This window comes from Theropithecus gelada, chromosome 11 (genome assembly GCF_003255815.1).
Source record: "Theropithecus gelada isolate Dixy chromosome 11, Tgel_1.0, whole genome shotgun sequence".
Classification (NCBI taxonomy): domain Eukaryota; kingdom Metazoa; phylum Chordata; class Mammalia; order Primates; family Cercopithecidae; genus Theropithecus; species Theropithecus gelada.
In genome coordinates this window covers 78437220-78465134 of record NC_037679.1, presented here as the reverse complement: position 1 = coordinate 78465134, position 27915 = coordinate 78437220, and the positions used below count along the sequence as shown (strand labels likewise).

At 43.5% G+C, this 27915-nt stretch overlaps 1 protein-coding gene across 1 annotated transcript in view; it reads right to left on the bottom strand.

Moving 5' to 3' along the window:
* The window catches only part of CCDC60 (coiled-coil domain containing 60), a 204411-nt gene extending 182168 nt beyond the window's left edge, over nucleotides 1-22243 (bottom strand). The window contains exon 1 of the mRNA XM_025402707.1: nucleotides 21691-22243. Within this exon, the coding sequence (XP_025258492.1) occupies nucleotides 21691-21780 (90 nt within the window). The 5' untranslated portion in view covers nucleotides 21781-22243. The remainder of the gene's footprint in view (nucleotides 1-21690) is intronic.
* Between the last annotated feature and the right edge of the window lie 5672 nt (nucleotides 22244-27915).

Here is a 27915-nt window from a genome sequence, read left to right as displayed (position 1 = left end):
ATTGTGGAGGTGGATCCTCTATGAATCTAGCACCATCCCCCTTGGTACTATCCTGATGATAGTGAGTGCTCATGAGATCTGGTTGTTTAGAAGTGTGTAGCTCGCCTTGCCCCCCATTCTCTTTTGCTCTTGCTCCTGCTATGTAAGACATGCCTGCTTCCTCTTCACCTTCAGCCATGATTGTAAGTTTCCTGAGGTCTCCCCAGAAGCTGAGCAGATGCCAGCATAATGCTTCCTGTACAGCTTGCAGAACCATAAGCCAATTAAACCACTTTCCTTTGTAAATTATTCAGTCTCAGGTATTTCTTTATAGCAATGTGAGAAAGAACTAATGTATCTATCATACATATTTGGGATCTAAAAAAGCTGATCTCAGCCAGGCTCAGTGGCTCACTCCGATAATCCCAGCACTTTGGGAGGCCGAGGCAGGTGGATCACCTGAGGTCGGGAGTTTGAGACCAGCCTGACCAACATAGAGAAAAGCCATCTCTACTAAAAATACAAAATTAGCCAGGCGTGGTGGCACATGCCTGTAATCCCAGCTATTTGGGAGGCTGAGGCAGGAGAATCGCTTGAACTTGGGAGGTGGAGGTTGCAGTGAGCCGATATCATGCTATTGCACTCCAGCCTGGGCAACAAGAGTGAAACTCCATCTCAAAAAAAAAAAAGGCTGATCTCATGGAGTAGAGAATAGAATGATAGCATAGGCTGGGAAAGATATGGGTGTGCATGTTGAGGGGAATGGAGAGAGGTTGGTGAATGGGTATAAACATATAGTTAGATGGAAGAAATAAGTTATAATGTTGGATAGCAGAGTAGTGTCATAATAGTTATCAACAATGTATTATACATTTAAAAATAGCTTGAAGTGAGGACTTGAAATGTTCTCAATACATAGAAATGATAAATGGTCCTGGTGACGGGTATCCTCAGTACGTGCACTTGATCATTACACATACTATGCATGTAACAAAATATCACCTGTACCCATCGACATATTTACAAATATTACATTTCAATAAAAAAGGCCCCTATTTCTTAGTAGTGCTACAATGGCAATTAAATTTCAACATGAGTTTTGGAGAGGACAAAAGTTGAAACAACAGCACTGGTAATGGTCTGTATCTTGATTTTGGTGAAGAGATTGCATGGATCTTTTCACTGTGCAAAAGCTTATAAAACTATGCACTTATATTTGTGTACTTTTCTCTATGTACATTATACTTTAATAAAATTGTTTTTTAAAGCATTTGGGTGAGAATATAATAATTTAGAAAAATTCTACTAGGGGAAAGGACTTCAGAACACAGAGAGAAATGCAAGACATTGCAAAATTGGTCCTGATGCAAGATATTGCAACGATGAAAGGCCAATTTTTCAGGCCTTTGTTGCAAACCTGAAGTGAAACATCTGATATATTTCTCATTTGCATTGCTAGAAATTTAATCTTTGGACAAACACAGGAATAAAGTGAAAAATGGACCACGAGCCATTAAAGGAAGAAAACTGGATGGAAACTTTGGGGAAAGTTCACCACAGTGTCTGTATCTGGGGAGTGATATTATATTGGGAAGGAGGTAATTCTGGTCATATTCTGCACTAGATTTTGGAGGGAAATGGTCTGAACAATCTCATAAAAGATTGACATGAGTTCTTGCTAAAGTCTCTAGAAAGAAATATGGCATTAGATGGTGAGAGACTCTAGAAAACGAAATGAATATAAGTGAATGAATGAATATGAATGTAAATGAAATGAATGAAATAAAATGAAATGGATAACTGTGTATCATTCTAATAACAAAGCAAAAGGTGCAGTACCTAGGGAATCTTGATTTCCACAGAAAACCTCATCTCAGATATTCAAAGAGATTTCACTGAAAATGGCTGGTCCCAGGAATAAATGGCCCTCTAGAATATTCTGGAATTATCCAGAAAAATCTAAAGTTAAGAATTAGTGGAGATTTTAAAAAAAGAACAATACATTTTAAATAGAATTTGTACTGTTTAGAGCAAGTAGCTGTGCAAGGAGATAATAGGTCAACTATTCGGGGGAAGATGTTGCATTAATTTGTTCAACAAATATTTATTGTGTTTTTTTCCATGGGGCTTAACTGGTACTGAGGTAGGAGGCAGGACTTGACTCAGGAGATGGGACTTGGACACTGGACTAAATTGAGGACTAGCTAAAACAGGGACAAGGCAGAAGTTTTTTTCTGAGCCACATCCACCAGTTTTTTTCTGAGCCACATCAGCTTACCAGTGCCATGGCAACAACTGGAAGTTACCCTTTCCATGGCAACAAGCCAACAACCTGGAAATTACCACCCTTTTCCTAGAAAATTCCACATATTCTGCCCCTTAATTTGCATATAATTAAAAATGGGTATAAATGTGACCACAGAACTGCCTCTGAGCTGCCACTCGGGGCACGCTGCCTGTGGGGTAGCCCTGCTCTGCAAGGAGCAGCAGTTCTGTTGCTGCTGTACACTGCCACTTCATAAAAAATTGCTGTCTAACATTACTGGCTTGCCCTTGAATTCTTTCCCGGGAAAAGCCAAGAACCCTCCCGGGCTAAGCCCCAATTTTGAGGCTCATCTGCCCTGCATCAGTACATAGTAGGTGTGCTGCAAATAGTTTTTGAATAAATGAATGAATTCATAGATGATTAACAGCTGCTCCTGCTCTAATGAATCTGCTGCTGGTGGTGACACAGACGTATCAGCAGTTGCATGATGAAGGCTATGACTGTGGAGCCCCGCAGACTTGGGGAGGAAGAAAACAAGGAGAGAGTTGGAGAAAGCTTCTTAAAGGGAGGAACTTCCTAATCTGTCTGGTTTTCATGAGCTCTGAATATGTGCCTGAACCCAGGCCAACAATTTTACCAACAAATAGGAAGACAGTATATAAGATCAGACCAGCTATTAGTACTGTGCCCACCTCAGGCCAGCCCTCCCTCAGGGAGACCAAGTTACCCTGGTTACCCAAGTTTCAAGACTTTTAAAAGTAGGCACTATCTTTATCTCCATTTTGTGGATAAGGAAACTGAGGCTTGGCATGAGAGGTGATTTGGCCAACGGTCATACAGCAAGGAAATGGCAGAGCCATGACTCATACTATGCCTGATAGCCAGAAACATTACACATCCTCCCATTATGAATAGGAAGCTGGTTAGATGCCCTACAAGTTTACTCCATGACTCTGCATCTCTAGATGATGGGACCCCATCTTCAGAACTGGGAGAATCTAGTTTGGATTGTTCTGCCTCTTTAACCCAAGAAGAGATTTCTCTGGCTTGGTCTCTGTTGGCCTGAATTCTACCGCTACTTGAACACAAAGACAGTGTCTGAGTGCTCTGTGACCCTGGTTGAAGCAGCAGTAAAGGCTGAGAACCAGGCTTTGCAAAATGAAGAAATTATTTGTAAAAACATTTGTGGTCTACATTAATGAGCAGTAACTTGATATCAGGTTATTTATCCAAAGAAACCTACATCCCTTTGCCTGGAACCCCTTGCACTGTGCTGTAGCTGGAAAGAAAGTCTTCCTGTTTCTTTGTCAAAGCAGAAAGGTGAACCTTCAGAAAATGGCGATTTATGCTGAAAAACCCTGAGAGACTCTTAACTGAAACTGCATAAATTGTGGTCCTGTCATTTACAGCTGGAGACACCCTGATGATTTTCTGCTTTTGGTTTAAAACATTACCTAAGCCACTCTGTTATCAATCTTATCTAATGATCTATTTACCTAAAGTACACAATTACAGACAGACTCCCATTACAATCCAGGCAGATGAGAGCACATTAATGAAACAAGGAGTCTGTGGGATTGGATTGCCTAGCAATTGGTCTGAAAGTCTGCTTTCCTTGATGTCCAAGTGAACAGGCTGTCTAGAGTTTTTCTGTTCACTTTTTAAACCGATAAAATTGTTACAATTATTTAAAAAGCTAAAAGGAAGCATAGGAAGAACTAACAAACGTTGTTAGGTGTCATGATGGAGGGTAGACAGAGAAAGAGAGACAGAGAAATGGAGAAGAAGGAAAGAGGGAGGAGAGAGAGAAGAGAGAGAATGAGAGCGAGTGAGCAGGGAGACAGCAGATAGCTAGAAAGAGGGTGAGAGAGAGTGAAAAAGAAAGAGGAGAGAGAGCAAGAGAGCACGGAGAGAGAGAGCAGATATCGAGGAAGAAGGTGAGAAGAAAGGGGTATGGCTGGGCACAGTAGCTTACGCCTGTAATCCCAGCACTTTGGGATGCCAAGGCCGGTGGATCACCTGGGGTCAGGAGTTTGAGACCAGCCTGGCCAACATGGCGAAACCCCGTCTCTACTAAAAATATAAAAAATTAACCAGGTGTGGTGGTGGGCACCTGTAATCCCAGCTACTTGGGAGGCTAAGGCAGGAGAATTGCTTGAACCCCAGAGGCAGAAGTTGCAGTAAGCTGAGATCGCGCCTCTGCCCTCCAGCCTGGGCAACAAGAATGAAACTCCGTCTCCAAAAACAAAACAAAACAAAACAAAACAAAACAAAACAAAGAACAACAAGAAGAAGATGGAGAGAGGGGAGAGAGAAGGAGAGAAACATAGAGAGACAAAGAATGAGAGACAGAGACAGAGAGAAATATAGACAGAGAGACAGAGAGAGATGGACAGAGAGATTTTGAGAGATTTGTTTAATGCACAGTTTTCAAATCTTTGGTGAAATAAAAACTGCTTTCTGGGGAGTTACATTATTTGATTTCCTTTGGATCTGGGTTGGCTACTTAGAGGCCATCTGACCTCTGATCGACATCCCCAGCCACTTCATGAAGTCCCCTATCATGGATTAAGGTCCTTTAAGTGCTGAAAGAGGCTATCTTCCTTCACAGGCAGACAAGGAACAGTGAAATCTGGCTTCCTTTCGAGTCAATTTGCAGGAGGACCATGTTCTTACATTAAAAAAAAAAAAGGAGAAAAGGGACACTTTGTTTTGTGAGTGATTGTGAGTGACCCTGAGCCAGCTGCATCTGATGTGAACAGTGTCATAACCCCCATTCCACCCTCTCAAATGCTCCTGTAACTTCTCCTGAGCTTAACAGTCTTCGATAGCAAGGAGGGCTCATACAGGCTGTATGAGTATCATGTGGAAGTGAATTTATTTATTTATTTTTTAATTTTAATTTTAATTATTGAGACAGAGTCTCACTCTGTCGCCCAGACTGGAGTACAGTGGCGCTATCTCGGCTCACTATAATCTCGGCTCACTATAACCTCTGCCTCCCTGGTTCAAGTGATTCTCCTGCCTCAACCTCCCAAGTAGCTTGGATCTCAGGTACCTACCACCACCACATCCGGCTAATTTTTGTATTTTTAGTAGAGATGGGGTTTCACCATGTTGGCCAGGCTGGTCTTGAATTCCTGACCTTCAGTGATCCGCCTATCTCAGCCTCCCAAAGTGCTGGGATTACAGGCATGAGTCACTGTGTCTAACTGGGAAGTGAATTTTAAGAAACTTGAGAATGAAGCCAAGACTCCATCCCAGCAATTATTAGCAGCTCTGGTCATCCTGCAGAGGGAAATGGGACTTTTGGGCCAGACTGGGCTGGTTTTCAGGGTTAGCTTCTCCATCCATTAGCAGTGCAACATCTTATAAGTCATGTTTAAATTCTAAGCCTTGGTTTTCTTATCTGTAAAAGGGAGGTGATAACATCTTCCTCACAAAGTTGTCGTAAGGTTTCAAAACACTGTTTGTAAATCACCTGGCACACAGTGAACCCTTAGTAAATGGTAGGATAACAGGATAGACTAACAGGCAGGATAGTGATATGGTTTGGACCCATGTCTCCATTCAAATCTTGGGTCGAATTATAATCCCCAGTGTTGGAGGTGGGGTCTGGTAGGAGGTGACTGGATCATGTTGGTGGATTTCCCCCTTGCTGTTCTCACAATAGTGAGTGAATCCTCATGATATCTAGTTGTTTTGAAAGTGTGTAGCTCTTTCGCCTTTCACTTTCTCTCTCTCCTGCTGGACATGTGAAGATGTGCTTTCTTCCCCTTTGCCCTTTTGCCATGATTACAAGTTTCCTGAGGCCTCCCCAACTATGCTTCCTGAGAGTCAATTAAACCTCTTTTCTTCATAAATCTCAGGTAGTTCTTTATAGCAGTGTGAGAACTGACTAATACAGAAAATTGATACTTGGAGTGAGGCACTGCTATAAAGATAACTGAAAATGTGGAGGTGACTTTGGAACTGGGTAATAGGCAGAGTTTGGAACAGTTTGTAGAACTCAGTACAAGATAGAAAGATGAGGGAAAGTTTGGAACTTCCTAGAGACTTGCCGAATGGTTGTGACCAAAATGCTGATGAATATGGACAATGAAGTCCAGGCTGAGGTGGTCTCAGATGGAAACAAGGAACTTACTGGAAACTGGAGTAAAGGTCACTGTTGCTATGCTTTAGCAAAGAGTGGTTCCTTCATGAATGGTTTAGCACTAACCTCTTGTTGCTGTTCTGACAATAAAGTTCTTACAAGATCTGGTTGTTTAAAAGTCTGTAGCATCTCCCCCTCTCTCTCTGGGTCCTGCTCCTGCCATGTAAGGCTCTCACTCCCGCTTTGCCTTCCACCATGAGGAAAAGCTTCCTGAGGCCTCTCCAGAAGTAGTTGCTGCCATGTTTCCTGTGCAGCCTGCAGAGCCATGAGCCAATTAAACTTCTTGTCTTTATAAGTTACCCAGTCTCAGGTATTTTTTTACAGCAATATGTGAATGGACTAATACAGATAGTATAGACTGAGGGCTCAAGATAAGCATCAGACACCGAGTGAAAGTGAGAAAGACCAGCCTGAAGGCATCTTCAAGGTAGCAATGGGAGAATGGATCTCTCAATTCTTACCCACTTTGAGAATACAAAACTAGAGAGTGGAAAGGGAGAGAGGCACTTGTGAAGCAATTTCATCAATAGCTTCTGTGATGCTTTGAATCCTGACCCCAAAGGGAAGAGGATGCTTTATCCTTCACCTCAAAATGAATGAGGGAGAGACCACCATTGGGATTGCTCAAGAGTTGAAGATGAGATCCCTGCAGCTGGGGACTGGTGGGCTGGTCTCTGACACCCTCCTGGGAAATCCAGAGAACAGAGGCAGGCTAGGAAGTGCTTCTGGGGCAAAGAAGGTAGAGAGATGGAGAATAGCTGCTGTGTCAGGAAGTAGTGCTTGTCTTCAGTGGTATGTCAGGGGTGTGTGAAACCTGGGGATCAGATGTGACACCAAAAGCAGAAACAGCAACCTGGGATCCTGCCCATAATGACTCCCACCAGTAATGCAGGAGACTCCAATACCGTGAGTCTGAAAGGGGTGGATTTCTGAAAAACCAGGATCTGAGGGGAGTGCACAGCTCGTAGAAAATATGTCGAGAGCAGGAACCAGAGTGCTGTAGTAGAGAACTTTGAAAAAGCCAACAAAATTACCTTCAGAATGAGCCAATTTTAGGCATCTGCTGGACCTAGAGAGAATAGAACCATTTTATAGCAGTGCTGATAAGAGCTTTCCCATGTCTCCTATTTTCTTTTCCAGCCAACACAGTTAGAAAGCAAAGGAGAGGCTGGGCACGGTGGCTCCCATCTGTAATCCCAGCACTTTGGGAGACCGAGGCAGGCAGATCACTTGAGGTAAGGAGTTTGAGACCAGCCTGGCCAACATGGAAAAACCCTGTCTCTACTAAAAATACAGCATGGTGAAACCTTGTGTCTACTAAAAATACAAAAAAAATTAGCTGGGTGTTGTGGCATGTGCCTGTAGTCGCAGTTACTCAGGAGGCTGAGGTGAAAGAAATGCTCGAACCCAGGAGGTGGTGGTTGCAGTGAGCTGAGATCATGCTATTGTACTCCAGTCTGGGTGACAGAGTGAGACTGTCTCAGAAAAAAAAAAAAAAAAAAAAGAAAAAGAAAAAGAAAGCAAAGGAGAGCTGGGGATCTCCCTGGTTCAAGATAGAGGCACACCCCACATCTCCCTTCTGGGTGGCCTGCCTGAAACCATCCTTAAAAGGGAAGAGAACGGGACCACTCTTCTCCTTGAGGGAAGGTTGTAATGTTGCTTAATATCTTGTCAATGCTTTTGGTTTTTGAATTGTGGCTGTGTTTTGTGACTTAAAGAGACTACTAGAGTGGCTGTCACCCAAGGGTGAGCAGAAAAGGGACTGGGTACACCATTTTTATGCAGGCTCTTGCACTGAAAATATCTGAAGGGAGCAATAAGAGGCAAAGATAAAGTTGTGTTGATGAGATAATCCCAGGCTTCATTCAATGAACAGGGTGTATTCGTGATTAGCGACATTACAAAAGATGGGATGGAGCCTTCGTGGGCTTCTTGGAGGGGCTGGAGTGGATTGAGAGTCCTGTGGAATGTCTGTCAGTTGTCAACTTCAGGGACTACTGGGGTGAATAGGGTGTCCTTGAAACACGCCCTGGGCCAGGCGCAGTGGCTCATGCCTGTAATCCAAGTACTTTGGGAGGCTGAGGCGGGCAGATCATCAGAGGTCAGGAGTTTGAGGGCATCCTGGTGAACACGGTGAAACCCCATCCCTACTAAAAATACAAAAGAACTAGGTGGCACACACCTGTAATCCCAGCTATTCAGGAGACTAAGACATGAGAATTCCTTGAACCTGGGAGGCAGAGGTTGCATTGAGCCCAGATTGCACCACTGCACTCCAGCCTGGGCAACAGAGAGAGACTGTGTCTCAACACACCCTGGACCTTGGCCTTGGTGGGTGAGGAGAAGCCAGAAGTGAACAGTTATAAGATGCAGTCAATGTTTTATCTATCCCCCAGAGCTTTTCAAAGTGGGTGATTATCCTTCCTTCTGCTCTTCTTTTGAGAGTGGGGGCATATTTTCTCTCAACCCACCCACCCCCAGGGAAAAGTCAAGTTTACCTTGTTGAGAAATACAGCATAATGGTTAAAAATGATGGATGGTCCACTAATCAGCAGCTGAATGACCCTTGTTGACAGGTTTCCTCATCTGTAGAGTGGAATTAATAATGCCTGCCTCTTAGCACTGTAGAGTGCATGGAATTGCATAACTCACATAAGGGGTTTGCATGGCACAAGACACACAATTAAGTACACAGCCAATAACATCAGTTGCTTCCATTATCATAATCATGGCTATATAATGTACCAATTACTTATTCTTAAAACATTGACGTAGTTTTTAACCTCATGGAGAATACAAAAACACACCTCCAGGACAACCTTGAGAGAATGATGATTCATCAGGAGATTTCTTTTCTGAATACTATGCCATCTTTTTCTGGACAAAAGAGCCAATTTGGCATTACATACACCAGAACATGGGAATGGTTGGGATGTACATAAAACATCAAGAGCACTGAAAAACGTCAATCACAAATCAACCTTAGCTATTATTTTGGACTCAGTCCTTACGAACATTATCTTGAATCTTCACGAGATTCAATTACAGGTGAGAGCCTTCAGCATCAGAGAAGTGAAAAGTGTAAGGTCATAGAGCAGGCAAACAACATCAGAATTAGAACTCAAAACCCAGAATGAGCCCATGATCCAGGTGCTAACTCAATCAGCTCTGGCTAGAGTTTGTCTGTTTAGTGAAGGAAATTCAAGAACTGTGCTTTTCCTCGGGCAATTTAAATCCTGAGCCATAGAACGCAAGGAAAAGGGGACTGGGAGGGCTGTTTGCTGGTTGGGGCAGGAAGTGAAAAGGTGAGGAGGCTAGTTAGGGTTAAAGAAGCATCCAAACTGCTTACTTGTGTTCTAAAAGACGCTGCAGAATGCTCTCACCATTCTCAAATTCCCTATGAGAATGCCGTGTTCATGGTGTCTCAAATTCCTTGGTACCTGCCAACAAGCATTGCTTCCTGAGTTTTGAGGAGCCTCTTTTAAGAGGTCTAAAAATATCAAAGAAGCAGTTTGATTAGCAGAGGATGAGATCAGCTAATAAGTAATAGCAACACAGGCGACAGTCATGTGCTAATTGCCTTTTGGGCATTTTCTTCAAGGGCTCTTAGAAGTGAAACATTTTAGTCATGTTAACGTTTTGGCTGCCTTTTCCTGAATGCATAAAAATGATCAGCATAAGAATTGTCATCTCTGGAAATGTCAGTATTTAAATGTTTTAATTCTTGATATTTGGGAGCCATTGGCTTTGATTTTGAAGTGAGAATATTAAGAGATGACATTTTGTGAGCACTTACTACCTGCCTGGGGCTATCCCTGATCCTCCCAACAACTCGATGAGGCAGAAACTGTTATTATTTTTGTATGGAGGAGAGGGAAACTGAGGCACAGAGAGTAACTTGCCCAAGGTTACATAGCAAGTATTAGAATGGTATTCATATTTATGGGGCACCCAGCATGTACTGGGAATATAGTAATAAAACATACGTGGGCCTTGCCCAAATGGAATTTCCAGTTGCCTAAGGAATGTGTTGCCTCACTGTGTGGAACTATCCTTGGTCCTGAGAAGAGAGACTAGAGAATATTGAACATCTTGCCAGTACCAGCCCCTGTGCAAGGCGCTAGGATAGAATCATGAGAAACACGTGGTCACTTTCCTCAAGGAGCTACAAGTCTAGTGGTGAGATCAGAAAAATAAACAGGCAATTATGATACAGAATTTGTTTTGGAGAAAATAAAAATTTCAGTGGGTCAGAGCTTGGATTCAGAGTGAATCCATTTAACTTGATATTTACTCAAATTATTCAACCCAATTAAGCTGTTTACAAGTATCAGCATTTCAGCCACACATACCCCAGAGCCTCATCTCTCGCTGGTTGGGCCTGTCTTTCTTTCCGTTTTATCTAGCAGGTCTTGGCAGTATATTGACCGAGGATCAAAATATGCCTTTCTTAGAAAGGTGACTCTAATTAGAAATGGCTTATAAATCTTCATTGGAATGAACATTATTTAGAAAGATGAGTCTAGGCCGGGCATGGTGGCGTATGCCTGTAATCCCAGCACTTTGAGAGGCCGAGGTGGGTGGATCACGAGGTCAGGAGTTCGACACCATCTTGACCAACGTGGTGAAACCCCATCTCTACTAAAAATACAAAAATTAGCTGGGCGTGGGGGGGTGTGCCTGTAACCCCAGCTACTCAGGAGGCTGAGGCAGAAGAATCACTTGAACCCAGGAGGCAGAGGCTGCAGTGAGCCTAGATCGCGCCATTGCACTCCAGCCTCGGCGACAGAATAAGACTCCGTCTCAAAATAAATAAAGAAAGAAAGAAAGAAAGAAAAAAGGAAAAAGAAAGAAAGAAAGAAAGAAAGAGAGAGAGAGAGAAAGAAAAAGAAAGAAAGAAAGAAAGAAAGAAAGAAAGAAAGAAAGAAAGAAAGATGAGTCTAAGCCAGACGCAGGTTTTTTTCCCCTCTTTTTCTCATCCTTAGCTGTGTTTTTTTCTGGCAGAAACTTGCTAGCATATTTTAGGAAAAGCTCAAGAAAATGCAAATATCCTTGTCTGTGGTCACGGGCACAGTCACATTTTTGTTTGCATTGCCTACAGCTAAAATTGGTGCTTCCCCCTTTCTTCCAGAGACTTTTAAAATATATTCTTTCAAAATTGCACCAATAACTGCCCCTTTTAGAGATATACTTGCCCCTTCTTACTGCGACCTACCAGGCTCATCTTAAGAGCACAGGCTTTCTGTAGTTATTTGGTCCTGGATTCAAATCCTAACTCCACCACCTGCTTCTCTGATGTCTCTGGGAAGGTTGCAAAACTTCTTCAAGCCTCAGTTTCCTCATCTCTACAAGTAGAGATTAGATGTCATGATAGCACCTGCCACACTGGATTGAAGAGTTCATTTTAATAATATATGCAAAGCAATTGGTGCAAAATAGATGCTCAGTAAGTGGTAGTCATTTTTTTTTTTTTCACGTGCCATCAAGGGAGCCTAGCAATTTCCAGGTTAAGATTCCCTGCTTCTTCAGATGAAGACAAAGAAATCAAAGAGGTTAAGTGATTTGTCCAAAGTCATACAGCCAGACCAGGTGCAGTGGCTCACGCCTGTAATCCCAGCACTTTGTGAGGCCGAGGTGGGTAGATCTTTTGAGCCAAGGAGTTCAGGACCAGCCTGGGCAATATGGTAAAACCCCGTGTCTACTAAAAATACAAAAAAACCCCAAAATCAGCTAGGTATGGTGGCATGTGCCTGTAATCCCAACTATTTGGGAGGCTGAGAAAAGAGAATCCCTTGAACCTGGGGGATGGAGATTGAATTGAACTGAGATCGTGCCACTTCACGCCAGCCAGCGTGACAGAGTGAGACTGTCTCAAAACAAACAAACAAACAAACAAAAACAACAAAACACAAAGTCATACAGCCAGATAGTGAGAGAGCTGGGAACCAGGTCTCTTAATTCTAGGTAAGGGCTATGCCTGCTCCACCACCATGTAAATTTCTGGAAAGGTATTGCCATGAAAAACCAATAAGAATTTGACTGTTTGAGGGGAGGTCTTGAGAGGTAGCTCCAGTTATTCCCTCTCTATGTCCCATCTAAACTGCAGGCTCCACTCCGTCACCCAGGCTGGAGTGCAGTAGTACAATCTGGGCTCACTGCAACCTCCACCTCCCGGGTTCAAGCGATTCTCCTGCCTCAGCCTCCTGAGAAGCTGGGATTACAGGTTCATGCCACCATGCCTGGCTAATTTTTGTATTTTTAGTAAAGATGGGGTTTCAGCATGTTGATCAGGCTGGTCTCGAACTCCTGGCCTCATAATCTGCCTGCCTCGGCTTCCCAAAGTGCTAGGATTACAGGTGTGAGCCACTGTGCCCAGCTTCCTTTTTCTGTCTTAAGCAGGGTTGGTTTGGCTTTAATGTTATGTAATTAATGGCTGCTTATGAGACAAGAGAGCACTAGAAAGATCCTACTCATCCAAGTCTTAGTTGTACATCTACCATGTGGCAGGTCCTGTGGGATACCAAGGTGGTAACAACAAAAAAGCTACCACGTTTCTTGCTCTGGAGGAGCTTATAGTTTCTTAGGGAAGGTAGTATTACAAAGATGAGTTTTATGGTGCAAAAGAAGCATGTGACTTGGATTGGGAGGTGGTGGCCAGGGAAGTCTTCTCAAAAGAAATGACATTTAAGCTGACACTGAAAGATGTAGGAGAGATTGTGTGTGTGTGTGTGTGTGTGTGTGTGTGTGTGTGTGTGTGTGAGAGAGAGAGAGAGAGAGAGAGACAGAGACAGAGAGAGAGAATGTTCTAAGAGGAGGAGGAAGATATCAGGCAGAAATTCCAAAACTAGTGTGACTCCTTAATGGTGACCAAGTGATGAAAGATGAGGCTGAAGAACCTGCCACTGGCCAGATCATGCAGAGACTTTTAAACTTCGTTAAAGATACTCATCTTCATTGTGAGGACAATAGACGGTCATTGAATTGTTTTACAAGGGGAATGACAGTATCACACTTGCATTAAAAGACAATGGGTCAGATGGAAGGTAAAAAGTATAGTTATGGGGCCAATGGGATGGTCCTGGCAATAAATAATGGTGCTATGGACCAGGTAGTAACCTTGGGGAAGGAGGCAGCATCCACTGAACACCCACCCTGTGGCAGTTAATTGGACACATGGGGTGATGAAGAGGCAGAGGTCATAGATGAAGCTTGGGTTTCTACTTGAACAACTGGGTACATGACGGGATCATTTATTTAGATGGGGAAGGTTTTACCGTCAGATAGGCATTCGACTGGGCAAGGGTAGTCAAGACTTTAGTATCCTTCTGCTGGTGATTCTCAACTGTGAATGGTCTTGCCCCCTGAGGACATTTGGCAATACTGAGATGATTTTGGTTGTCACCATGGGGAGGCTGTGACTGTCATCTAATAGGGAGAGGCCGGGAATGCTGCTTCACACCCTGCAATGCAAGGGATAGCCTATCTGGCCTCAAATGTTCAACAGTGCCAAATTTGAGAAACTGCTGAAACGCAAAGCCTGGAGAGAAGTAACACACTAGATATTTCCAATTATTTAAAGCTTTAGTGGGAGTTCATGGGGCAAAGTCCTCCCTAATTTGACAACCCTTTGGGACAGAAACTTGGGTAACTTTGTGTATGGAGAGGGAGAGTGTGAAAAGAGTGATCTGCTGGAGCTCTGTGAGGGAACATTTTGTCAGACAGGATACCAAGAAAGAACTTGGCTTTTGCAGAAGAATGGTAATACGCCCCCCTCCCTTCCTCCCTGATGTATTAGAAAATGAGTTCTAGGTTTGGCTCAGTGTCTAGTACCACCCTAAGTCTATATCCAGCCAACATTCAAGATTCAGATGGCTTCACTGCACCTGACTTTCCATGATAGAACTTGTTTCTACCTCAAACTCATATATATATAGTTTGCCTTTCTTTTGGTAGTTGTTATGCACCGTCTTGATTCATAGTTATTTATAAATGTTCTTTCCAACAGCACTGTGGGTTCCTTGGGAGAAGACCACAAGTCTGCTGCATTTTAGCGCCCTCAAAACATCTGTCACATGGGAGGTGCTCAATATATACCTCAAAAGATGACCCTGATCATGTACCAGGCTGCAATGGGGGGATAATCTCTGTCCATTCTGCCCCTGATCTACAGCCCACCACGAAGCCCCTGACAATGCTGAACCTATCCCAGAATCTGTCCCAGTTGCATAATCTCCCCGCTTTGTGAAATCCAGAAACCCCGAGGCATTTCCAGGCTTGAAAGCCGATTGCCAGACGCGGCTAATTTTCAAGTTATTAAATAAAACTACCAATTGCATAAATTCCAATTTAGACAGAAATACATTAGATCAAAATTGAGCCCCGCAAGAAATTTTCTCAGCAGAGTTTGAAAACAGGCATTTGGAAGGGAAAATGCCACCATCTCATGATAGAAGGTATCCCATTATGATGATTATGATTTTGAATTTAGCTGTCAGAAATATCTCTGAGAAAAAATATGTTGGTTTATTCAGTCCAAGAAAGGTTTAATTGGCTTCTGTCAGATTTTATGGAAGTGCTATTTGCCACTGAACCCCATATCAATTTTTGCAGCTTTTGAATGTAACAGCTGATGGCTGAGTCTTTGGAAGCTGTGGAGATGTTGAAAGGAAGTCAAGAATAAGTTTCTTTCCACAGTTGTGCAAAGGCTTATCTAACCAGAATTTCCTTAAGCCTCACCAAACAGTGGAAACAGATGGGGGTCACAGGAATAAAGATGGCACACATTCCATTTGTTTAGATCCATGCTCGTGTTATTCTCCCTACATTTTTCAGAGTGTCCAGAGTGTCTCATTTGATTTTCTTTATTCACTTCTGTGTCCCCACCACCTGTAACCATACTTGGCACATACTTGGAACTCAGTACATGTTAGTTGAGTGAATAAATGTTCCCACTGGGGGAACTCTACTTTTTCCCTCACCCCTGCAGCTCTTTGATGGGTACTACTATGGATAAGTGCCCTTGAGATTCCTAAGCAGTTGTTGTGTAGGGTAGGGGATAGGGATGACTCTCTTTTTTGGGTTACCCTCTGTCAATGCATGGCTTGGGATCCCTATTATTTGAGTTTTTGTGAAATCATTTGCGCAAGTCACTGCTGAATAGTCAATCCAGTACTCATCTTCGATATCACCATCGCTTCCTAGCCCCTGCTTTCTATACTCATGTTAGATGCATACTTTCCCAGCCATTCTTACCGCTAGAAAAGAGAGGTGATGCTGTTCTGGAAAATTAGAAATAGAGAAAAAAGGTCAGGAAGATTCTTGGAAAGCTTCTATTTGCCTCATAAAAGGGACAAACATAGCTTTTCCTCTCTACTTTTTCCTCTTTCTGCTGGAATATGGATGCGATGCCTGGACCTGGGACAGTCATTGTGTGACCACGAGGGAAAAGGCCTTGGCAGCCTGACGCTGGTGAGCTCTCGAGCCAATGCCAGCAGCTATCCACCTCCAGACTTCTCATACGAGAAAAATAACTTCCTATTTGTTTACTTCACTGCTTTTCAGTTTTTCTCTTACTTGCAGCCAAAAACAACCCTAACTGATGGTGTTTTCCTTTTCCTTTTTCCTCCCTACCCTTTGGCTCTCTATGGGATTAAAACATGAATAATGGGACTGAGCTGAGAGGTAAATCCAAGGGACTCAAACCACGCTCAGGAGCACCCCCTTCTCCACAACTAACACATTGCATCTCTCATGCAAACATATTCTCATACCAACTCTAAAAATATCTTTGGACCTGCTTCTTCCCTTCTACCCTTAAGCTGGGGCCTGGCCTCATTAATGATGGACCTCACTATGTGACTTTACAGTTAATACTCAGGTTCCTCTAGACTTCATTTCTGAGTTGGGCATATCTTCAAAACAGTCATGGTAGCACTCATGTCCAATCAGAGAAGGGAGAGGAGCACAAGTAACAATAATGACCACTGTCACCACTTACTGGAGGCTAACTGGGTATTGTGCTCAGTATTTCACATGCGTTATTTTATTTCATCCTTCCAAAACATCTATGCCATAGATCTTATTGTTCTTCAACCCCATTTACCAGAAACTCACACTGGAGTGTCAAAAAGAGGATTTGAACCCACCTTTGCCTGACTTCAAAGGCAGAACTTCTAACTAATTACAAAGCTTATTATCCCATCAATGAGACTCTAGGATCATTTCTTCACTCCTCTCCCATCCTCCCCTCTCCCTGCAGAGCAGCTGCCTCTTTGCAGATGGGACATATAGCCTGCTTCATTTTGTACAGCATGAAGAGTGTCAATCGCTTTTCCCATGTCAGGAGGTAATGAACACACTCCTTCCCTGCATCCTGATTTATCTCGGAAAGGAGCCGACTGTCACATGGCCATGCAATTAGACACAGCAAGATTCGCTAAGGCAAGCATTGCCTGTCCAAAGCATTAGGCCACAAAAATAACAAAACAAAACAAAAAAACCCAAACAAACCACCTAAACAAAAAGCATGAATTCTGCAATTTATCTCATGCAGTAGCAATGGAGCTAGAAGAACCCCTCGGAAAGAGAAAAGAGTCTCTTCTCCCTCATTGTTCTTTTCCTGGCTTAAGTCATGAATGATATAAAAATGGAGGTACAGCCAGCTGAGATGCTTTAGAACTGAATCTCAAGTTGTTGTTAGATATTTTATTTTGTTTTATTTTTTCAGGGTAATCAGTGATTCCACGCAGGGGGCGTGGTCTCAGTGATTAGAGGCCAGAGAGATCACTGAGCACTGACGTCACCTTTAACAGAAACCAACGACTCACCACAGCCCAGCATTTATCTCTTCAGGTCACAATTTCTTCTATTTGGACAAGGAGGAAAATCGTTTTATGTTTGCGGTGGAAACATATTGTGCTGGGAGTCAAGGTTTCTCTTGTTGGGGAAAATGTTTCTCAAATATGTTGGTTCTCCTTTTCTGACTCCAGGCAGCCCAGCTGGGTGTATGCTGGACTGGGCTTCCAAGACTGTCTCTGGAGACATCCATCCTCATCATTTGGTGGTGGGGGGCGGGGAGTGGGGTAGCAGGAAGGATGGAGACTGTCAGGCCCAGATCTTTTCCATATGTGGGATTCTGCCTGGTTTGTCCCCTTCTTCAGGTACCTGTCAACTTACCTCTCAGCAGAGAACTAGACCCTGGTGATCTTCAAGCCCCAGTCTACCTAGGTACTAAAGCTTATAAACAATACCTCTATTATAGAGTTGTTGAAAGGATTAAACAACGCCATAATGGTGGCTACCATTTAATGGTATTTACTTTATACCAGGCTCTGTTCTAACAGCATTACCCACATTAACTCCTCTAATTCCCACAACACCCCTTTGACGAGGAAGCATTTTTACATGTATTTCATCTATTCTGAGATGCACCTTTTCTTTCTGCATTTTAATACCTCTGAAACTGGGACACATAATTGAAACAGGTGATAGTTTAATTTGTTGAGTTTTCTTTTTTAGCAGCACAAGAAAATGGTGATGCATCTGGAAATGGAAGGCTTCTTGGATTAGATAAAATGTGATACACTTGTTTCACAGAGCAGCAAACTGAGGCATAGAGAGGAAGTGAGTAGCCCAAGGTCACACAACCTAGTAAGTGGCAGTGTTGGGGTTTGAACCCACAGAGTTTGCTGAAGAATATGCTCTTTTATTGGTTGATTGATGTACTGAGACAGGATCTCGCTCTGTCACCCTGGCTAGAGTATAGTGGCACAATCACAGCTCACTGCAGCCTTGACCTCCTGGGCTCAAGCAAGCCTCCTGCCTCAGCCTCCCAAGAAGCTGGGACCATAGGCATATGGTACCACACTTGGCTAGTGTTGTTTTTTTTTTTTTTTTTTTTTACTTTTTGTGGAGATGGGGTCTCACTATAGTACCCAGGCTGGTCTCAAACTCCTGGGCTCAAGTGATCCTCCTGCCTCGGCCCCCCAAATTGTTGAGATAATAGGCATGAGCCCCTGCGCCTGGCAGAATCTGCTCCTTTAATAACTAAAAGCTAGGATATGAGCAAGGCACCCAGAATGGTTCCTGGAAGTTTCAGGATCTGCCCAAATTAGGGATGCTTCTTTTCTCTCTGGGTTTTTAATGACAACAAGGTAGGAAGTTCAGGCTCTAAGAGATGGAGCTTGTATAAAACATTGCAAACCTTTACAGTTTTTGTCAAATGCTGCTTTTGAGTTCTCATTCTAGAACATAAAGGGGGATGTTCTAAGCACCTCTCTTTTTCAGCCTTTTCCAAGGCAGAAATCATGGGTCCGTGGTAATCCTATATACAATCTGCTTCTCCCCTCCCCCATGTCTGATCCCATTAGACTTCTGCTTCCTTGGGAAACAAAGGGAAAAGAGACTCCCTAAGCAGATTAGGGGGCCCAACATACGGGTAAGCTAGACGGCTTCTTTAACAAAAGACTTTCAAACCGAGGATTTGCATATGTTATTTATATTCCCTCAGTTAAAAAAAAGAAATCATGAAGATCCTGTACAAAGCAGTTGCCAGTGGAATATTCATTAGGATACAGCAACTTCCAACCCTGTGAGAAAGGAAAACGGCCAGTTCAGAGGGCTTCGAGACCCTTTTGAGGTTTTTTCCAAAGTCATTCATTATACTAGCATGCAGGGGACTCTTAATATTACCACGCAGCCAGTGTGGCCACACCTTCCTCCAGGAGAGGCCACTCCTCATATTCTTCCTCACTGGACACTTACCGGCCGCCTGGCATTTTGTGATGCTATTTTTAGGTGTCATTCCCTTTCCTCCTCCAAACAAACCTGGAAGCTATTTGAAGCCAATGATTGTGTCTTATACCTTACTTTTGTAGCCCCTGTGGTGCTGGGCACATTGAACAGAACAACCATTTATCACAGCTTGACTAGAATGGTGAGATGGAAAGAGCTTGCACTCAGAGCCAGACAGACCCGAATTCAAACCCCAGTTCTGTTCCTTGCCCGTTGGGTGTCCTTGGGTAAGGGACCTGTCCTCTCTGAGCCTCAGTGTTGCCATCTCATGAGGAGGTAACAGTTCATAGCCTGAAGGATTGTAGAAGGTTCTGAAAATATCACACTTAAGAGTTTTTTGAGTTCAATACGTGGCACATGATGCATGCATACTCAATACGTGCCAAATATCATCATCATCATGATCGTGACTGCAATTATTACTCGTTTAGTTTACCCCAGACATCAATCCTGATCTCTACATATTTCCTTGTGGCTTGTCACTTTCTAGTGACCCTAGATTAGTTTAACTAATGCTTTACTATAGCTCTAAAACCTTGAAATTCCTAAAGGCACGATCTTTTGAATGTGAGCTAGGAACCCTCTGGCATCTTCATTATTTCCTAGAAAGTAGAGAGGGGTGCAGAAGGATTTCAGTGAAGCTTTTGGGTCGGAAGTCTTGGTCTATCCAACAGTTCCCTGGAAGCCTTCTTCCCATCACTTGACCTCCCTGAGTCCCACTACCCTCCTCCCATGAAAGAGATGATCATTTCAACTTCTACATCTTCCTCCACTCTCTACATCTCTCTATGGTAGGATGAAAACTTCTATTGCATTTATTTGAGTACAATGGCTTGTTTCTTCCCAAAATCCAACATGCAGACACACACACACAAATACATACACATGCACGCGTGAATCTAAATTAGCTGTCCCTTTTCTTGGCTCCCACAACACCCTCTGATACTTCCTCAACACATCATTAATCAACCTGCATTATAACAATGTTTCTTATCTCTTTTACTCCCCTTCCCAAGCATATACACTATAGATTGTGAGATTCTTGAAAGCGAATCTCATTTTTAACTAGAGCAAGTGTTTAGCACCTAACAGGGGTTCAATAAATCTTTACTAAATAAATGAAATAACAATATAACTAAAACCTAAAGTGTGCTTACTATATGTCAGGAACTGTGCTCATAGCCTTTGGCGTACATTAACTCATTTAATGCTCACAGCAATCCGATGAGGAAGCTCTATGATATTTCCGTTTTGCAGATGGCAGCACTGAAGCAGAGAAGTTCTGCAACTTGCCCAAGGCCACAGGGCTGCGAAAAGGCACATCCAAACCCAGGGTGATTGTGTCTGCTGCTCCTGCTCTGATGCTCACCCTCCCTATTGAAGTGTTCATTTCCCTCTTCATTCTTTCCCTCATTCATTCCCCCATTGCTATGCTGGAAAGTTCAACCCCAGAGGGGGCTGCTCTAGATTGAACATTCTTCTGTGTGGTATTTTGAGATGAAAGGAGATGGAAAAAGGTTGTATCTTGCATAGTGGTCTTGCTAAGAGGGCTGAGTAATGAGGAGTGCACAGAGATAGGTTGAGCCTTAGAGAAGAGCAGCTTGGGAACATTTTGGACCACATGGAGAGCCCTGTGAGTTTTAAGCTCTCCTTCATGGACTGACCGCCCGCCAGGCCCTCCTTCCTGGGGCGTGACTGTGAGCCACAAGTGTGCCTTGTGGATGCACCAGAGTGGACCAGCATTGCTGACCTTGGCCAATCCATGCAAAGTGGGGTTTGAGGGTACAATAACAAATGCACACTTACAGTTGTGCTTACCCATTAATGGTTATTTAAAAACAGGAACTATTAACCTCAGTCATTCAGCACATATCGATTTTTCTTTGTTTTTCAAATCAACAACACCGTTTCATGTCCCATAAACACATTATCCAGCGTTAACATCACAGTGGACAGTTTTCATAGCTTATTCCATTTAGTCCTCACACTGCTTCTGCCTAGCTGATGTTGCTGTTCTAATTTCATAGACACAAGGAAATAAAGTCTCAGAGACGCGAAGCAGTTAACCTGTCTAAAGTCACACAGCTGGTGAATGGCAAACCTAGCCTTCGAACCTCAAACGTTGACCCTCTGCAAGCTCTCCATAGAGAGAGGGGATACACCTGTTTCCGGAGACCGGCAGATCTCTGAGAGTAAGTTCTGCGAACAGCAAACCTACAATTCATCTTAATTTTTTTCTGATGTTCTACAGTGTCACTGCTGATTTGTTCCATCATTTTGGAATTACTGGCTAATAGGATGGCCCAGCTCACTGCTCTGGTTCGCGTTTTCATTCTTTGAGAGAAACCGACCATTGATAGCAACAGGGATGCGTCTCGACAATTTAATTACACCAACCATGACTCTCCTTTCTCCCCCTGTCCCTTGTTGGTCTCGAGGCTAATTCCTATTTCACTTGTTCTCTAAAATATGATTGGTTTCGGCAAGAGGGAAGACTTACCTGCCTTAGGTTCTCCGAGGCATAAAAGGGCCGGACAGCCCCCGCGTTGGGGGAACTCTGAAGTTTCTTGGTGGCTGGAACCTTGGTCATCTTAAAAATCCTTCAGGCTTCAGCCTGTGCCCCCAAGGCAAGGATTTTTCCAGAATCTTCTACTTCAGTAGTCACTGGTATGAGAGGTTTCGGCAACTTCTCCCTGATCCCCAAGTCCCAGTTACAGGAATTCCAAAGCGGTTTCCTTGAGGAGTAATGAGAAAGCACCTGGGTCTTCCGCAGACGGGATGAGGAAGTCCGGGTAGGGCAGAATCAGGTGAGCCTGCAATTATTTACTTTTTGAAAGGTTACAAACTTCTGTAAGCTTCCCCCTCTTCGGAAGGGATATCTTTCTCTTCTATAAGCAAAATAAAATACGAACTAAAAAAAAAATAAAATTCCAGTGACAAAGTGTGAGAGGGGTCCCGTGGAGGGGCTCCCAGATCCCCATCCTCCAAGAGTGGTCGAGAACTAAGACGGCCCCAAAGAGGGGTTTATCGCACTGCGGGGAAAGTCGGCAACTGCTAACCGCGGGGCGGGGGAGGGGGGCACCCGGTTGCTTGGCTACGGGACGCGGAGGAGGGATTCCTCATTGGCTGGAATTGGTGGGGGCGGTGTCGTGGGGATCGTGAACTCTCCCAGGTTGCTGGGACGCCGGCTCAGAGCAGCGTCCTTTAAACAAATTGGTTTCTCTTTTCAGGCCTGAGGACCATACCCTTTCTCTCTGCCTAACTACAAGCGACTCCTTCCTTTCAAACTGCTCTGTCCTGTTGCTAACCCACTAGTAATTTTTTGTGCCTTGGAGTGGGTGGCCTGTAGCCCTGCAATTCTTAACCTGAGAGGCCTGTTTCTCCCTTTTTCCACCTGGCAGACTCCTGCTCATCCTTTAAAGCCCTTCATTTCATAAAATGAAATGTTGTTATTCCATTTATTTAGCAAAGATTTATTGACTCTTTGCTAAAATAACATAAAATAAAGTAAAAATAAAATTAAAAAAAATAAGACTCGCCCTCAAGAATCTCACAATCTATAGTGTGTATGTTTGGGATGGGGAGCAAAAGACAAGAAACATGGTTATAAGGCAGGATGATCTATGATGTGCTGGGGAAGTATCATAGGGTATTGTGGGAGTGAAGAAAAGGGACAGCTGTATATAGGTATAGATATATGCACACACATACATATGTAAATACACATATATAGACATGTATATATGTGTAAGCATATACGTATTTGTGTGTGGAGGCATGTGTGCATATGACATTTATTGAGTGCTTAGGATGTGCTAGACACTGTTCTAAGTGTCACATATTGACTCAATCCATACAGCACCTCTTTAAAGAAGGTGTTTTATTACCCCATTTCACAGCCTAAGCAACTGAGGTACAGAGACATTAAATGACAAGTTTAGGCCGGGCGCGGTGGCTCAAGCCTGTAATCCCAGCACTTTGGGAGGCCGAGACGGGCGGATCACGAGGTCAGGAGATCGAGACCATCTTGGCTAACACAGTGAAACCCCGTCTCTACTAAAAAAAATACAAAAAACTAGCCGGGCGAGGTGGCGGGCGCCTGTAGTCCCAGCTACTCGGGAGGCTGAGGCAGGAGAATGGCGCAAACCCAGGAGGCGGAGCTTGCAGTGAGCTGAGATCCGGCCACTGCACTCCAGCCCGGGCGACAGCGCGAGACTCCGTCTCAAAAAAAATAAAATAAAATAAAATAAAAAATAAATAAATAAATGACAAGTTTAAAGTCATATGTGTGCTGCAACTGAAATTCAAAGCCAGAACTGTTTGAGTCTAAAGAGCAAGCTTTTAACCACTTAGACGCCTAACTTTGCTGAGTTTGGGTTCTATGTCTTTAAAATGGGGATAATAGCTTTGCCACAGGTTGTTAAGAATTGAAGTGGATGATGCATATGAAGGCTGAGCCCGTGGGGAGTCCTAGCTGAGTGGTACTATTATTATTCCCTGACATCATTTCCCTAGGAAAAATCAGGCGTTCTCACTGTGCTGGGTTCATTTCACAGCAGATGTTAATACTAACTGATATTTATTGATCACTTGCTCTATGCTAGGTACTGTACTAAGCACTTTGCATACATTAACTCATTTAATCCTTCCAATAACCCTATGGGGTAGGTTCCCAGCCTGCAGCAGATTTATTTCGTATGTTTGGATTTGAATGCCTTATCCTTGGCATTGTTTCACACTGTATCTATCTGATTAATGTTTTATCCCTCAACCTTGAGCTACTGGGGATTATGCTATCATTATGGCTGCATCTTCTCTGTTTCTTTTTTTTTCTTTCCTTCTTTTTCTTTTTTCTTTTTTTTTTTGTTTTTTGAGGCAGAGTCTTGCTGTGTTGCCCAGGCTGGAGTGCAGTGGTGTGATCTCAGCTCACTGCAACCTCCGCCTCCCAGGTTCAAGCAATTCTCCTGCATCAGCCTCCTGAGTGGCTGGGATTCACGCCAGGCTAATTTTTGTATTTTTAGTAGAGACAGGGTTTCACCATGTAGGCCAGGCTGGTCTCAAACTCCCGAACTCAAGTGATCTGCTGGGATTACAGGCGTGAGCCATGGTGCCCAGCCCATCTTCTCTGTAGTAGGCATCTACTGCAAGATGACGCTCTACAGAATGCAAAATACCTAGCCATGTAGCTCTAGATGCTGATGCCTGAAAGTCATTATTTTCTCACCATTGACTAAAGACTGACCCTGACCTTCCCTTTCACAGGAAGTTTTGGTTCTCTGGCTTCCTTTGTGGGCAGCATTAAGCAATCGGCAGATACTTTCAGAATGAAGCAGATAAAGAGAATCATGTTTGGGAGATAGGGCTGGGGATGAGGGGATGAGAAAACAAGGCAGGATGGGAAATGTTTAGCCCTGAGTAGAACAGACGAAAGCTGTCTTCATATGCTTTTGTAGAACAGGCTTGGCAAAGAGGAACTCAACTAGTTCTGCATTAGCTCAAAGAATAGGAGGAAGTTTGGGTTCAATAGGAAGAAATGCTACACAGCAGAACATAATTTAAAAAGGTGTGACCTCTGGAGTCCAACAGAATTAGTCACTGAGCAGCTTCAATGATAATTCTTACAGGACTGTGATGAAAAGCAAATGGGATAATTCCTGCAAAGCACAATGCCTAGTGCAGAGGAAGTGCTCAATAAATATTAGCCCTTATTTCTTTTGTTGTTGTTATTATACTCACCTGTCAGAGCCATGTAAGAACTGGAAATAGGAAGGGCTGTAGAACTGAAAAGACATGCGTTCAATTCCTGGCTCTGCCATTTGCTGCCAGTAAGACCTGGGTCAAGTTCACTTCTCCAAGCTTCAATTTTTTCACGTGTATAAAACTCATGTGTGGTGAATGGTTAAGCCTGTTTTATACTTGCTACCAGGAGAATGAAGCAAAATAATACCTTTCCCTTCTCTGTCTAGGAAGGGGTATATTCCTTAAAGAGGGAACGAACTACCCACCACTAGAGGTGTTCAACTAAATGCTGTATGGCTTCTTGGATTTTTGATCACTTGGGGGTGTTAGACTAGATGATATTTAAGGCTTTCCAAACAGAGACTGAGAGACTATATAGAGTACTAGTTGAGTCAGTGTCTAAATCCCAACTCAGCCACTTACCAGTTGTGTGATTTTAACCAAGTAACTTATCTGCCCAAAGCTTTGGTTTTCTCATTATAGAATGAAGATAATAGTACATTCGTGAAAATGATATCATGTACATAAAACATTTAGTACAGTTGGCACATAATAAATGTTCAATAAATGCTAGCTCTTGTTTTTTTTAATCATGTGAACAAAAATATTTTCTAGAATGATTTAGTGCTTTGGGGGCCAACTACAGTTAGTAAGAAAAGCTCTTTGGTCTTATGGCATCTCCCAATCTAGCTCTAGCTGGGTGGAGAAGAATCGCTCTCTCTCTCTCTCTCTCTCTCTCTCTCTCACACACACACACACATACACACACACACACACACACAATGAAACAGTACATAAGGTGTTAATTGGGATCCTCCAAGAAGATGCCAGAATGAGATTAGATGTGCTAGGGATTTATAGAAGAAAATGGTTGTGAAAGATAAGGGGGAAGGAAGTAGGAGTACATAAGGAGTGTCTGTTGAAGAGGAGAAGGAAGAAAAGATTGGGTAGGAAAAGCCATGCACTGAGACACAGTTCTGAGAAAGTCTCAGCCAGGCTGACAGGGAGACCCTGAGCCAAAGTTGTCCAGTGGATGAATCTCCCATTGTGCAGGAAAGTCCTGGTTTTAGGACCCTTGTTCTGCTCAGTGATTAACTAGAAACAGCTGGGTGTGGGATGTACACAGTAGATTCAAAGATGCAGCATCTGTCAGTCAACTATGCTCCCTGCAGCATTCTCTTGGTGAGGCATTTGAGCTGGAGACCTCCATGGCCCTTCCAGGTCATCTTTTTTGCTGCACAGATTCACTTTAGAATGCATGCCCAAGTAACAGTCCCTCCCTCCTGGCTCCTGTGGGCATCCTTTCCTGACAGGAAACTTAGAAAAGGGAAATTAGTGGGACAAACTATAGCCTCCATCACCGCAACTGGCATCGGGTCTGAAATTGGTGTTTGTTCTTTTCCTCCTTCACTATACATTCTAAATTCCCCCTCAAGCTTAGCTCTTCCCTCTGTAGGTCTAGGCTTAGCTAGTGGTGACCAAAATCTTTACTCCTGAGAATTCTGAGCCTTTAAGTAAATCTAGTCTCCTCATTGTCTCAGGGTTGCTGCGTGTATCCATTCCTAGCTAAAACTGATCAAGAGAGTACTTATTAGGAGGCACCCAAGTGGATCACTCAGGTTCCATATATGTTCCTTCCTGCCCCTATCTGTATAATCACTGATCGGGGTCAATTGTCCTTGCCAAAATTGTGACTCCTCTTCTCACCTGCTGGTTCCTGGACACAAGGAGTTCAAAGTGTCTGGTGGCAGCTATAGCTAAGAGTTAATACGATCCGTGCTGTATTAACGGATTAATACAAGAGTGTACCCACTTTGGGAACCTGGATCTCTCACCCTGCCCAGCCCAGAGTTGCAGAAATGGAAAGGACACACTCCCTCAGTGCTTCATTGGGCATGAGGGCAGTGGGAACCACTCCTGGTTCCACTTATTGGCTCCTGGATCTCTGGGGTTCCTGGATCTTGGTTCCCATTGGGAACACAAAGTTGTATAGAAGTCTGATTTGATGCATATGCTTCAAACTATAGGATAGCCCATTCTTGCTTCAATAGACTGATCTAGAACTCTGTGATACCAGCTCCTTCTGGGTGGGGTGGTATGTGATACTGCTGGATCCATGACCACTGGGAAGGTGGTTTCTAGTTCCTAGAGTTTCCATGGGCAAAGAGGGGCAGTGGTGGTGGCAGACATTGTCAGAACCCAGCCCATGCTCCCTTGACACTCACAGTTCCTAAGGACAGCTCCTTGCTGCCATTTTGCCTGAGACCTTCCTCTCTGGCTACAGCAGAAGTTCCCAAACTTTTGTGGCTCTTGGTACCCTTTACTTCCCAGTAATTTTTTTCACGCCACCTCTAAGCTAAAAGAAACATGTTGAGAATCCCATTTATGAAGTCCTTATGTAGCAGGATGAGCCGCAGACAAAACCTCTCAGACACCGAGTTGTAGAAGGAAGGGCTTTATTCAGCTGGGAGCATCGGCAAGTTACTGCCTTAAAATCCGAGCTCCCCAAGTGCACAATTTCTGTCCCTTTTAAGGGCTCACAACACTAAAGATTTCACATGAAAGGGTCGTGATTGATTTGAACAAGCAAGGGGTACATGACAGGGGTTGCATGCACTGGTGGTCAGAGAGAAACAAAACAGGGCCGGGAGTTTCACTACGTTCTTTTATACAATGCCTGGAATCTATGAAAAATATCGGTTTCTAAGTTATGAGTTGATTTTTAACTACTGGGTTTAGGCCAGGCAGGCCCAGGCCTGGTTTTGAGCCTGGCACCGGGCTGCCTGTCTTTGGTTTTACTTCCTTGTTTTTTCTTAAAACAAGTACTGAGTATAAAACAATATAAAACAATATCTCTCTCTCCTCATTTAGGCCTGCACAACTTAGTATTTACATCCTAATCATGTGGACACTAACACATATAAATGGAAAGAAAATAGTATTTGTATTTGATTCTTCCACTTTTAGCATATGTGCCGCTGAAGTG